At 42.3% G+C, this 14,868-nt stretch overlaps 1 protein-coding gene across 1 annotated transcript; it reads right to left on the bottom strand.

Moving 5' to 3' along the window:
• Positions 1-4,355: 4,355 nt before the first annotated feature.
• Positions 4,356-12,429, bottom strand: LOC102707280 (protein indeterminate-domain 4, chloroplastic-like). Its single transcript, XM_006647605.3, has 4 exons — positions 12,221-12,429; positions 11,400-11,771; positions 9,670-10,069; positions 4,356-6,096 (listed from the first exon to the last, which is right to left on the bottom strand). The coding sequence occupies exons 2-4, from the start codon at positions 11,626-11,628 to the stop codon at positions 4,893-4,895; spliced, it is 1,833 nt and encodes a 610-aa protein (XP_006647668.2). The 5' UTR covers positions 11,629-11,771; positions 12,221-12,429; the 3' UTR covers positions 4,356-4,892.
• Positions 12,430-14,868: the final 2,439 nt, after the last annotated feature.

The following is a 14,868-nucleotide window of genomic DNA, read 5'->3' as shown; positions in this document are numbered from 1 at the left end:
AATGACAAGTGTTAGGTGAGCAGAAGCTTTCTGGTTTATTTATATTCTCCGTAGAACTTGTGTTAGCTAGTACTAGCAAGTTTAACAGCAGCTTATACAATTTGTTCTTAGCTTTTTTTTTTTTTTTTTGCCATGCAGCCAGGACGGAAGGATCGGCTACTGCAGCTCAAGCGCTTTGCCGGCACAACGAGTCGCAAAAGTGCCATCACCATAATTTCTTATCGCGTTCTTGGAGTACAAAGGTACAGAATATCCATCATTAACTCCTGCAAATCGACAGGCATTATGAGGGTCATTGCAACGTCCCGACGAGATTTAGCTAATCATGCATGATTGATCGCGTTTCACTTACACGCGCGTGCATTTGTCATCAAGGACTACCAATAATTAATCAAGCAGCACTCTTCTGTCTGCTATTCTGCAGGCTTACGTGGTGGTACTACCACTACCTTTTTAGGAGTAAGAGTTTGGGTAGTTTTGTGCTTCATATATAGGATTATATCGCTATTACTACACAAGAATGCATATGTACACCCTATATTGATCATTTATCTTCCATTTGAAACTGTGGTACCAACTATATGCGCGACAAATTTTAAGCTCGTCATCATCCGTTTCGTTACTTCGTTACTACCCTGTCACGGAAACGACACAGTAAGGCAACGCGACGGCGCCCTAGCTGGCCAGCCTGTGGCGACACACGATCTCGAAAGGTCACTTTCACCAGCTAGCTACCAAACCATTCACTTACTTTCACCTAAAAATGCCATCAGAAAGGAACGCGAGCTTTGCACATTTAATTACCAACGCAAAGTACGTGCAGAGATCGCCATCGAGATTTGACTAATTTTGCCAACGAGGAATACGAATGTTGTACTTTTAAATTCACAGATGACACGAGTGTTCCTAATTTATAAGAAAAGAAGAATGTACGTCAGAGTTAACTGGGTCTAATTCATTCCCTCGTGAAAGCTCAAACCTTGTCCCCCACCACGGGGAAATATCACTATCACATCCTGTACACACCCTGAGCCACACGGTTCTTGTATATGCAGGACAGCAAGATAGCGATAGCTAGGAACAATGGTTTTTCTTCTCACCCTCTCTTGAAAAATCCAAGCACTAGTACAGGAGACTCCAAAACCATCGTCAACACCAGATTTGGAACCGGCACTTCTTTGCTGTCACTGGCAACCAGAGCCCATCAGTGTCGGATTGGGAACCGAGATATCGATGGGGGTGCTCTAGTAAAAATAAATAAATAAATAAACTGATGTTTCGTAGCAAGGATATTCCAAACCAAATCAGCAAACAAAGTCACGGAATCATCATAAATTCTATGAAAAATGTATCAAAGTCATCATAGAATCATAACATTCATCAAATAAACTAAATCACAAATAAAATATACTGAAACCATAGTGGATGTCATTGCTCACAAGAGGATGAGGCCACCGCCGTCATCCATCTTCACCACTGCTCGGATCCAAAGAGACCACGGTCATATCTAGGGTTGGACGAAATATTTAGAAGAGGGAGGGGGTGCTTATTAGCTGATTTGGACCGCCTTCACCCTAGCTATATATTGAACGACATGTGCCACCATAAAATCAAGGAAAATTGACACCATCAACCTCACCGCATTGGTAAACCTAGTTGTCTCAGAGATCATGCATGGTGGCTATCTCCAATCCTGTGATATTCCTATCCTAGCATTCTTTCCTGTATCGCGAACTGCCAACGCCACTATACCATTGTTTAAGGGTGGGAGGATCGTTGTGACAATTTAAGGAGGCTAGAAGGGTCAGCAAGCTATATGGCTGGGGAGAGAGGGGGGGGGGGACATCGTTCACAAGCTAGAGATACGGGGAGGGAGGTGGGGGCCACCACTTGGAGCAATGGTCATGAGGAGAGAAGCTCGAAAAGGCGAGGATGGGGGTGAGGGTCATGGGGAGAGAGAGAGGAGATATCGATGGAGAATTAAAAGACGTTTTGACTCGGCCTTTTCGGTTTGTGTTGGTTCAACTTGATCAATTTTTTGTGTGTTGGTTCAATAAAAACTAGTATCGATATGCAAGACACCAATATTAGTAGGTTTTTAATGAACCGGTACTGATACTTATTGGTACTGGTTTTTTTTAAAGAACTTACATTGGTGCGGTCTTATATGTGTCGATTCTAAATTTGTTGACCACCTTGAGGCCTTAGGAGGATTGTATGACTTGTGAGTTTTAGATGAACGACACATATGGGCCATCACGTATTTGGTGTTCTGTACGTACTAGTGAGAAAGACTTGCTAAAGATAGCTAATCTCGCTATCTCAAGCAAAATCTTCTCATATAGATAAATTCAAAATATAAACACAATTTTAGTGGAGTTTCAGCTGTTTGAATATAATTCAACTAAATTAAATTTAAATATTTTTTGTACACAAATTGTTTGGCCGGTTGCAAAAAAAAAAAAAAACTCCGGAATGTCCAAGAAGGCGAGATCCCACTAAAAACTGATCAACGGTCATAGGAATTTGTCTACCTAGGCAAATTAAACTGTGAATAGCATTCCCTTCGTAGCTACTGTCTAGCATGCTTTCACCATTTTATTCTAGTTGGGTTGACACATTATATAGGTCGGAAATGGCTGTTATAATTTTTAAAGCACTAATGTCCAGGTTCATTTTGAGATACAAGAAGAAATGATTATATTTTAGAACGAATGAAGCATGTTTTAGTGTGGGGAGTTACGGTTGTAGTTTTCAATGATGTGACTATTAACGAACTATATGACTATCAATTTATAGAAGACTTTTTGAATTGTAGGGTTGATGGTTTGGCTTTTTCATGAAAAAAATCCAAACAAGATATTTGCAAACAATAAATAAATTTTAACTAAAACTTTTATATATATATATATATATATATATATATATATATATATATATATATATATATATATATATATACTTTTAGCGATCTAAAAGACAATACTGGAAATAAACTTAGGTAAAAAAAACTCCAAAATCAACTCAGAATTTAAGGCCAAAAATTTAAATTTTAGCTTATAAAAATATATAGAACCGAAAAGATAACGGTGGTAGTGTATGTAAACTACTAAAAGCACAACACTGTTCATCCTAGTTGGATCCAATAGCTCTCAATCCACCCTCTCGATTCGATCGTCACCTAAAGATGGGTTTGTCCCATGCACATCCCTCCTTCTAACCCATCCTAGGCCCACCTTCTAACGGTGGGATCTGACCCATTAATTGCAGCACACATACACTCTACTAGTAGTAAGATTATGTACCCTAATTTATTTTGAACCAAGTCTTGCTTAATTTTTATTTTATTTCTGAATTTTGCTCCCACAATAAAGAAAACAAACAACTTGATTCTGAAAGTGAATTCTAAAAAATAATAATCATTTTATATTAAAATAAAATCAAAAGTAGTTCCCATAAATATCATTGTGTGAGTATTACGTAATTTGTGCATTAATTCCATACGTATCAAAAATCCAAATCCACACCTGATTTAAGAATTCAATTTCTATAAAAATTGCATTCGAGAAGCATGATTACGAGAATTGAGAGAAAAATGTTAGAGAGAATTTTATTCATTGTTCAGTGCTTCATCCGTCCCAAAATAGCCCGTAATTCTAGGCCCCAAAATTCGTCCCAAAATAAGAGCCATGGCTTCAATGGTAGCACTCTTCCTCTAATCGCCCTATATTTATATTTCTTCACATAGGTACTACCCTCAACCACCCTTTCACTCATTTAACAATGAGGGGGTATTTATGCCATTTATTTTCCATGCTTATTTATTACATTAAATATTATAATTTTGCTATTTTGGGATAAAGGGAAATATCATATTATATCACACTTGCAACCCACCTGCAAGTTATTTTCGAAAGATCATTTTGTTAACTAATTAAGCGATGTAAAGAAAGTTTATCAATGTAGACCACATAGGCACATACTGGTCAAAAATACCATAGACAACTAGTGAATGAGAAAGTGTCCTCAAGCAATTCCTCAAATATATTAATCCAATCACAAAGGTAAAAAGTTTAATTATACAAAGTGTGCTTCAGTTTAGGAATCTCTCCCCAACCATCCTAGATAATTTATCCAAATCATTGTAGTAGATATATAATCCAAAATGATTAACAAACAAATATAAGTTAGGAAACTCTAACCTCTCACAAGGTATTTCTCAAAATCTCCGGTACGCTAATAACAGGGGCTTATATATATTAGAAACGTTAATGCGGCTGTCACGTTGATGACACACCATTAAACATATACGGAATATATCGACGAGAGCTACCATGATCAGCTGCATTAATTTTAAGAACAATATTTTTCCTCCAGAGGGTACTTAACTAGATAAGAGGACAAGAAATAGAAAAGATTAATCAAGTCGATCTCATTATCCCCCCACAGATCTTATTCGTCTCACAACAGGAAAAAAAAACGGACAACATAATCCAATTGCAACTATCCCTCCAGTATAATTAACCCAATTACATTTAGCAAGACCTATTTTCTCGAATGAAATTTAGCAATAAGACTTATCATATAAGCAGTAACAAGGCCTAAGTACTTAATTTAGCTCATGTCGATCTCATGTTTCCTGTTGATCTAGCCTTCATGCATTAGTAGGATATATCGATCGAGAGCAGGAGAGGAGCCCTTCGTGCTCACGCCGTGTCTCGATCTGAATATGGCTTTATCCTTTTGCATGGACGAATGCAAAAGCATCTATCACATGTCACAAGTCACAGCATTGTATAGCAACCTGCAAACAAACTTATTTCTGCCATGCATGTCGATGCCAACGTGCCCGGTATATATATGCTTGAAGAGTACGTCCATGTCGCAATGGATCATTGCATCCTGCCTCCGTTGAAGGACGACGACGCCGACTTCATCTCGGCCTCCAGGGCGCCCATGTCGCCGCCACCACCGCTATGGTGCTCCCCTCTCGCCATCGACATCCCCCTCATGAAGCTGCCACCGCCGACGCCAAGGAAGTCGCGCGTCACGTCGCCGTCGCCGCCGCCGCCGCCGCGCTGGCTAAACTTCACCTCGTGCTGCTCCAGGTCGTACAGCCTCGGGTCAATCATGCTGCCACTGCCGAACATGCCGTGATGATCGGCGCTGCCACCGCCGGCGAGCGAGTTCATCAGGCTCTGCAGGTGCATCTGCCCCTGGTCGACCATGGCCGGCGAGCGCCCGTGCGGGATGGACTGCGGGGACGAGCCGGCGAAGGCGCCGAAGACGGACGCACCAGCGCCGTTCGCGCTCGTGCTCGAGCCCATCTGCGCCGCCTTCTGGAGCAGCGCGGTCGCCGACATCTGGGGCAGCAGCATCATCGCCTGATCATTCGCGTACATCCCTGCAGGAGCAACTTGGTGGTGGTCGCCGCCGGAGAAGTTCCCACCGGCGCTGAACAGAGCTGTCGCCGATGTCTCTGAACCGCCGCCGCCACCTCCTCCTCCTTCGCTAAACTGATCAGTGTTCGTCATCTGTCCCTGGCTTGCGTGGCCATGGCTGGAAGTACCCGAGCTGTTTGCACTGTTGGCGATGTAGCCGAGGTTGTAAAGACCCGGATTTGACGGCGACGGCCCGCCGGCGCCGTTCCCCTGGAGGTCGGGAAGCTGCATGAGGCCGTGGAACGGCTTGCCCTGCAAGAAGGCGTGGTGGGGACCATTTCCGTCGCCATCCCCGCCGAACCCCTGGCCCGCGCCGAGGAGGAACGGCGCCGAAGACTGCGGCGGCGGCGGCGGCAGGGGGCGGAACGCGGAGGCGGCGCTGGACGACGACAGGAGGTGGTCGAGGCGGGAGACCATGCCACCGCCGCCGCCGCTACCACCGAAGCGGAGGAGGCCGTCCGGGGAGGCGTGATGCCCATGGCCCCCGGCGTGCGCGTCCTGCAGGGTGGAGGCGAGGTGGGAGCCGACCTGGGAGAGGCTGAGCGCCATGTTGGCCGCGCTGGTGGAGCCGTAGAGGTGGCCGGCGGGAGGCAGCCGCGCGCTCTCCTGCGCGAGGGCGTCGCAGAAGGCCCGGTGCGTGATGAAGCTGTCCCTCCTGCATTGTATTGCATGGACACACACACACATGCGATGTTAGCATGAACTGATCAAACTGTCCGTGCACAAGTTCGCACGTGAAAGTGTACGATGCATGCAAAGCGATGAACTGATCAAGGAGGACAGCGCCACTACAGACTACAGTGTCGAGTACTGATACAGAAATCACGTGAAGTGGTGGTGTGCTCATCAGCTAGCTTGCTGCTGCATTTTTTTTTTTGCTGTGTCGTGTTATGCATCCGTGCAAATCCAATAGTAGCATATACAGCATGTTACTGAATATTCTTTTAAAACTATATATTACCGTCCTCAAGTTTTCAAGTAGGCATTGCCATCGTAGGGGCAATTAATAACCGGAGAGAGAGTTAAGAAAATGGTTAGTTTTCTCAAACCAATTGCATGTTAAGCATGATCAGAAAAAAAAATCCATGCCAAAAAACTGCATTCTACTAAATTAACTAGCTAAATGCAGTAGTCTACTCAATAATTATGTATTTATGCATTTGCATCTATGACAATAAGAACTTTTTAGGAGACGTACGATTTTTTCTGTTCGAACCCGACCGTAAGATTCCAAGTTCCAAACACAGGACGACGTGGGTATATTTGTACGGGAAAGTCACAAGCTTGTGGGGTGGAGTAACAGGCAAGGATCCATGAATGACGTACGGTGTGTACTGGGCGTATATATGACTTGAGGGAGGTAAGGGAAATAATGGTCGTGTAAACAGTAGACTGTGGTGTACTATAAACAAATGATTGGTTTAGCTACAGTTGATAAGCAGTAAACATACAGACGGAGCAATCAAAAATAATTTATAATTATAAATTATATATGTGTTATTTATTGTTTAAAACATAAGACCATGATCTTTTTGGCATTTTGAATGAAAAAGACAAACTACATATTTATAAATAGAAAATAATTCGTAAATAAAAAACCTTTTATATATGTGATCTTAATGATCTAAACACAAATAAGGAAAAATGAACTACGATAAAAGAACTCAAAATCAACTCCAATTTAATGTTAAAATTTTAAATTTTTGATTATAAGCAAAAACAAAAAGAAAAAAGATAAGGCTAGAAAACAGTCCACAACAAAAAAAAATCCTTAAAATCAGTTCTAACCGTTAAGCTTCGAAATTCAAAATTTGGATACGACTGATTACCCAACAAATAAACAATGGGAGTATTTTGTGTACCAACTCTTGTAGTTAGTATTCCCGCCAAAAAAAACTCTATCTATTTAGGCACACGGCCCCGTTCCATATATAAAATCCAAAAAAAAATCTTCTATTTTAATTATAAGACATTATAACTTTTTAAGTCAAACTTAGTTAAGTTAAAAACACAGTAATCTCTACGACAATAATTGGTTTCATTAAATTCATCAACGGGTATATTTTAATGGTATATTTTTTGTGTAAAAATTGTTGGTACATTTTGTAACAAATTTTGTTAATGTTAAAGTTAAAAAAATAAAATATAAAATGGATGGAGTACAAAATTATAACAAAATTCGACCATATAGATATATTGTGGTGTGATACATATATCACTCTACTTAATTGCATCGTCAAATTCAATTTACATATGGTATATGTATAAACTTAATCCAACTATGAAAACTGTAGATATATATTCCTTGTAGCTAGATCTTTTTCTTCCTACATTTTTAAATAAAGTTTGAGCATGTGTATTTGTATAACAACATATATACGACACCATAATATACATTGTCAAAGTTTTCGTGACTATAAGCAAAAAATGGCGAATGACCTCATTTTTACAATGACTTTTACAAGGCCGCAAAAAGTTTTCCATACATGTTTTCAAGTGTGGGATTGACCAAAACCTGTTTGTTTCACTTCTATCACACTCAATTGAAGCTCGAGATCCCAGAAACTCATGTCAATCAGGGATGAAAACGAGGCCAGAAAAGAGTAGGCTGATATAGCATGTCATCACTCAATCACTCATATATATAGGTTCTTAATACTCCGTAGGAAGCTTCCAAGGAGAAAAGGCTGGGGATGTAGGAGTACTTCTACCACTACTATTATATGGTAGACATACTATTAGACATCACCATGGGAGAGAGCACACGATACGCCAACTCGCCCGGAGACATGAGAAGACTTTGTAAAAAGCTCATTTTCCAAGAAACCAGAGAGAGGGTGTCCAACAAGAATATGCAGATGAAAAAAACACATGCAAAACTACAAGAGCCTACACATATAGGGCTAGACCCCCCATTGCATCAAAATTATTGATTCTAGAAGAAATCTGCATGCACAGGCCATGCCATCAAATGAAAAAAGAAATTCTATACCAGACTTGTGAAAGATCGATAGAGGCGAGCACTTGCTCCTCTTGTGAGTGAGTGAGTTGTGAGTGAGTGAGTGAGTGAGTTGCACCCATGTGACCTTGTGAGGAGATGTGAGGGCCTGGAGCCGAGCTGCAGGACTTGCGTACATATCCAAGGGAAAGCTAAAGCCGTGATGAAGCGTGAACCTGCAGGCACTTCTGACACGTACGTACGGCCAACGTAAGGCCCTGCACCGCATCTATCTAGCCAGCTCACGCACCATCACATATACCATATATGTATGGGTGCCTACCTTGCGTGCATCCTTCCTCCGTCATAGAAAAGATTAAATTCATGTTTGAATTTGGACATACATAAATTCAAACCTAAAAAATTGTTTTTTTTTCTGGGACATGGGGAGTATAAGACTCATAGCGGCAAAACACTCTGAGGCACATCCATGGGTGCAGGAGAGTTTTGGTGACAGTTGCCACACGAATCTTGGAACAATTCTGACCATTTAATAGCGGCTGATATTTTGAAATCCAGTTGTCTGATAAATGGACAACACAACTAATTACGAATGTTTGCTAGCTGACACTTCTAGCAATCCGAAACTAGGGGCTATGTGTATCAGTACTATAACACACACATATATGCACACGTCATTACACGTATATATATAAACATACGGCGTTGTGTGCGTGTAAGTAGTAGTATTTGTGACTTGCCATAGCTGAGGAAGAGACGGGCCGGAGAGGCCTTTCCAGCCAGGCTTGACGACGCATGACGCTGCATGTGCCAGCAAAAAAATGCTTGCAACATTTGCATCAGCAAGACAATGGCAAAGTATCACGTGCGAGCAGTAGCGCGCGTCCGCGAGCGGCCAGCCCTAATTGCTCTTCGCCCATACCATACACATCCTAATTAACCACGGTCGTACGATCAGATAATTCTCCCTCACAGTACTAGCCATTAGCCCTCGTGAAAAAAACTAAGATCAATTAAAGTACTGCCACCACCAGCGAGCTAACCCAGACAAAACCCTAACCCCGAACGTGCATGCATGCTAGCTGCCATTAGTGCGCACTACTAAACATTCTTTGCTAGCTACTAGCAATTAGCTTGCTAGCTAGCGATCAAGAAGAAGCAAGAAAACACCATGGATGGAGTAGCTAGCTAGCTAGCCAAGGTCGGTAGAGAGAAGATCGATCGATGGAGATGGAGATGGAGATGGAGGAGTGAGATAAATGAACGTACCGAGAGAAGAGGGTGCCGCAGTCGCAGCGATACTCGCGGGTGCCGCAGATCTTGGAGTGGGCCTTCCAGTCGGACTGGACGGCGTAGCGCTTGGAGCACTTGTCGCACTTCCACTTCTTCTCGCCGTGCTTGCGGCAGAAGTGCTTCTTGATGCCGGTGAGGTCGCCGAGGGCGCGGGAAGGGTCGTGGTGGACGCACGTCGGCTCCGGGCACAGGTACACGCGGCGGCGCTGCGCCTGCGCCGGGTTCTTCTGCTTCAGCTTCCACGGCAGGTTGTGCCCGCGCCGGTGCAGCTGCAGGTTCTGCTCCCGCTGGAACCCCTTGTTGCACACCTCGCACACGAACCGGTTCGTCGCCAGCAGCGTCTTCGGCGACAGCGCGATCACCTCCGCGTCCGGGTCTGCATGCATTGGATGACACCACGACACAGTTAGTAACTAATACGCACGCTCTTCAACTTGATTACTTTCATCGTAATCTCGATTAGAATTTACAGCTACTTCGAAAGGTGCATGCATGCATGCATTCTGAGCTACCTGATCCAGATGTTCAACATATGAGATCATGGTTAGGACATTTTGATAGAAGATAGAGAGCAGAGAGCTTTGCCGCGCTACTGATGGTAAAATAAAACATCAGTCACTGATGATGATAAACACATATGCGTGCATGTTTCTGAACACGTAAGAATTCCCCAATCGGATCGGAGTAAATTTTTGGTGATGGGTTAGCTAGCTAGGCATGAACGAATGGATCGATGGTGGTAGGAGAGCGTGGTGTCGGGTTAATATGGGAAATATGATGTTTTGCTTGCTTAGAGTTTATAATAGCCAGGGACAAATTAATGCAAAAGGGAATATTTGCACGAGATTTTGGAGGAAGGGGGCAAAAGAGAATTAATTTCGCAGCAAGAGGCATGTAGGGAACACAGGAATTGACGTTGGTCGTGCATATGTCATGGCCCGTATCTGCGTCTCTCATGATTGGTAAGAGAAAGGAGAGGAGGCCAGCAAGGGTGAAGAGGAGAACAGCTCACGTACATGGAATCTTGACCAAAAAATCTCTAATTTTAATTGATGAATTAATGATGGTAATGGTGTATTTGAATTAAGGAACTTTAGCTTCAAAAAAAAGAATTAAGGAACTTTAATTACTGCGGTTAGAGAATGAATTGGGGTAACCAAATCTATCTACTGAAAAATAAGGCTGCTTTAGAATAAGAAATGAGAAAAAAGGGAAACAGTAAGAAATATTTTTTTGCTCTGTACCTTCACCTGAATTTAAGACTATTCATCCAGGTGAGACTACAAGCTTTAAATGAAGTAGTTCTAGTGACTACCATCTACAGTGCACAAGAAATTCAATGGACCAAGCTAGAGAAGAGAAAGAAACTAGAAAGTGAAGAATATATAGGACCATTTCATGTAATTAAAATCCAAGGAAACCAAATCTTGGACTGTATGCTAGCTTACAAATCCCCTTTCAAAAAAAGACATTATGCATGTGAATCGAAATTTCAAAACCAAGAAAGAACCACTAGACAAACATGGTAAAATCGATACAAAAATCACGTGGAATCTTGCGGAAGTAGTATAGCTGTTTTCTTGTGCATGCATGCTAGTACAAATCGAGGCAAGATAAGCAAAAGGAGATCGAAGGATGGTGTGCGGGCATCCATGCATGACTGGAAGTCTTGAGACTGAAAAAAAGATGAAGACGAACTGGATTACCTGGTAGTGTTCTCTTCTTCTTCACTGGTGGCGCCGCTGGCGCCGCTTGACCCGCCGCCGACCCTGCCGCAGAAACCGCCACCGTGGCGTTGGATGGCACCATCGGTGGCTGCTGGTGGTGGTGCTGCTGCTGATGCTGGCCAAACAGCGGCTTAATCTGGTCCTCATGGTCGCCATCCCTAATCCCAAACAAAGCCGCCACAGCCGCCGCTGATGAGTTGGATGCCATGGCCGCTGCTCTCAGATTTACCCGAGAGAAGCGAGCTAGCTACTCTAGATTCAACAAGAACAAACGGGAATCTTCTCCCTTCCTGCGAAACTTTGGCTCGGGCTAGACGCTTTCTTTTCTTGATTTCCCTTCACTGCAAGAAACTGTAGTACTCCCCAAGTGAGACATGGCGATAACGAACTCAAGCGAGAACCAAGATTGAAACTACACATCACGCAAGCACACAAGGATGAGAAGATGTCAGAAAGTTCTCTTGCAAAAGGTGGATGGGGAAAAAACCAAAACAAAAGGGCAGAAAAGAGAGACTGAAGGCAGAGGCATACCTCTCATGTTTATGTATGTATCTGCTTGGAATCGATCTGAAACAACAACAAAGGAATCGACAAGAAGATGGGAAAAACTCCAAAGGGTTAGGGCTCGTCCGAGATGAACAAAAGAACAAAGTGCGCAGGGAAATCCAAACAAACAGTTGCACTCAGAAACAAAGAAAAAGAAGAGAAAAAAAGCTCTCGCAAACACCCAAACCCAGACGTATATAAACTAAAGAACCAAAGCAAAAAACGAGAGCTTTGCTTTAGCTTCTTCTCCATACCTCTCGCTAGCGATGCATGCTGCTACTACTCTTCGAGCTGCTCTCTCTTGCTATCTAGTCCTGGTCTACTAGGGAACTCATCGCAAGGGAGAAGGAGGAGAAGAAGAAGAAGAAGAGAAGAAGCTAGTGGAGAGGAGGAGGCTAAGAAGGTTGTTGTCTCATTTCTTTCATCTCCTTGTCATACTTTTCTCTCTCCCCACTTTTGCCTCCTTTCCACACTCTACTACTATATGCTCTCTTCCTCTATGCTAGTACTATATTTTAAACAGCCTCTTTTAACTAGGTTTATTCAGGGACGACATCGATTTATTTACCCCTTTAATTTCCTCCGATCCCCTATATACGCATATATACGTATCTATCAGGATTAATTCACATGTACAGAAATGTATAGTCTGATGTACAGAGAGAGACAAGACAGAGTGAGGACTTGAGGTATAGTAGTAGTAGTAGTAGAAAGAGGCTCAGTGTGTACTGTACGCGCGTATGCGTAGAGTTACTCAGATGGGAGAGGGAGAAACGCTCACGCAGGCGAGCGGTGTCGTCAAGCGGGCTGTGGATTGGGTCCACCGACCGCGCGCGGGGGGCTAGCGAGCTTACCGCATCTCCCTCGCTCGCTCGCTCGCTCGGACGCACGCACTAGCTAGCTAGACGATCGATCGATCAGCGGCGCATGTGTTTGTGCACTGTGTGCACACGAGATACCACTTACACGTAGGAGTGCGTACTTTTATATTGGGACAAGAAAATTTCACTATTGTGACCTAGTACAGTGCTACAGCCTGCATTCCTGCAAGCACAAGTTACTGTGGTTTCTCGTGGGTTTTAAGTTAGGTGTTGAGAAAAATCAACAGATGTTTTGTAATGGTTTTTACTTAGAGTAAAAATACATTAACACCCCTTAACTTTCTAATTTAATGGTCAGATCACATCTATTTACACTACCATCTAACTATTGGTAGTAGAATATATAATTTTAGAACTGTTAAATTGATAGCTAAAAATGATACTATTGATAATATAATACTACCTGCAGATAGGTCTGCCAATGGATTTGAATCCAATTCAAATCCACTCCAATCCATCTATTTACTAGCTAGTCTACCAAACCAACTCACTCCAATTATTTTTCAGTAGGATCCAATCCAAATCAATTCAACTTCAATTTTAGTCCAACCCGCACCAAACCATTTAGTTAAAATGGTTCAAACCCACTCTAGTAGAATGGATGTGCCCATTTGGTATGTATAAACTCGGACCTAAAATTTTAAAACTCGTGTTCACACTATAAAAATTTATCAAATTTGACTGAAATTTGGTGGGATGATTTATTATGTGTAAGAGCAACTTTGTGCAAATTTTGATCAATTTCTACATGTGGGTCCCACGTATGTCTATTCTCTTATCCATTAGCTACCCAATTAAAGGATCCATTTGCCCTCCACGGGTTAAATCATTTAAAATCTAAAGTCACCTAACCAAACCCAGTCCATAGCAATCTATCTGTCTCTATAACCCAATCCAATCCAATCCATTTGAAGTAACAATTCATTTGCACCCAACCAAAGACAATCCAAATTAAAATCCAACCCATTTATTCCATTTTCATCTAACCCATTAGCAGGCCTACCTGCAGAGACCATCGTAGAGATACTCAAAAAGTATGAGATCATTGATGGTGGCTATTGGATCTCAATCCAAAGGCTAACCATACACTTCTTCATCCCTCTATCCATTGAAAGGGAACCCTACTAGAAATTAGGATTATTAATCATAACATGGATCCATCCATCAAAATAGTTTTTTTTTGACATGTCAGTCCCGTCGATACCATGTCAGGACATATTTTCCTATAGTATATTTCTGATGTTTCCTAACTGACATAAATGATATGGTTTATTGTAATGAAATGACAAACTTATGGATAGACTCCCCTAAGAGTTCCCCCTTACAACGATGGTTAATGAGTGTTGGCACAAAACTAATTAATTATGGTCCTAGGTGTGTATATGGGAGAGGGAGGGGTAGTGGCTATGTAGAAAAGCCAAGTGATGGAGGCTTCACTGTGCCACTGCTTTGGTTGCAGGAGAGAAGGGTATGTATGTCTCGTGATAACGTGGGTAAGGAAACTAAATTACTAAGAAACAAATGATGACAATTATAGATCCATGAACATTAGTTGAAAAATATAGGAATGTGTGGTGTGGTGAGAGCCTCGAAGGGGATGATCAATAGAGGACGGAAAGAGGGAGGAGGATTGCATGGAAAGGATCTAGGCATATGGAGGTGGCAGTGGGAAGGTGAGATTTTAGAGGGGGCGATGTCTCCAACTTTAGCAAGATAGAGGGGGTGTATGTCAGGATAAAGCTATAGGGATAACTCAGTGCGTACATATATATATAAGAAAATTCTATAGGTTCTACAGATTAATTGTCGGTTAGGTGAGGACGAGTATTAGGATTTAGAAAGAAAGCACAAATCTCAAAGCAATATAAACGGTTCAAATACAATCGATATAACTAGATTGAAAATCCATATGTTTTTGGGGTCTATGTCCATAAAAGACAGAAGTACAAAAGAAAATAGCATGGCACACCTCATTAAACCACCTGGACTAAATATATACTGACACATATAATGGCCCGTTA

The sequence above is a fragment of the Oryza brachyantha genome, chromosome 2 (assembly GCF_000231095.2).
Source record: "Oryza brachyantha chromosome 2, ObraRS2, whole genome shotgun sequence".
Lineage (NCBI taxonomy): Eukaryota > Viridiplantae > Streptophyta > Magnoliopsida > Poales > Poaceae > Oryza > Oryza brachyantha.
Note: the sequence above shows the minus strand (reverse complement) of the source record. Positions and strands in the feature narration are given on the sequence as shown.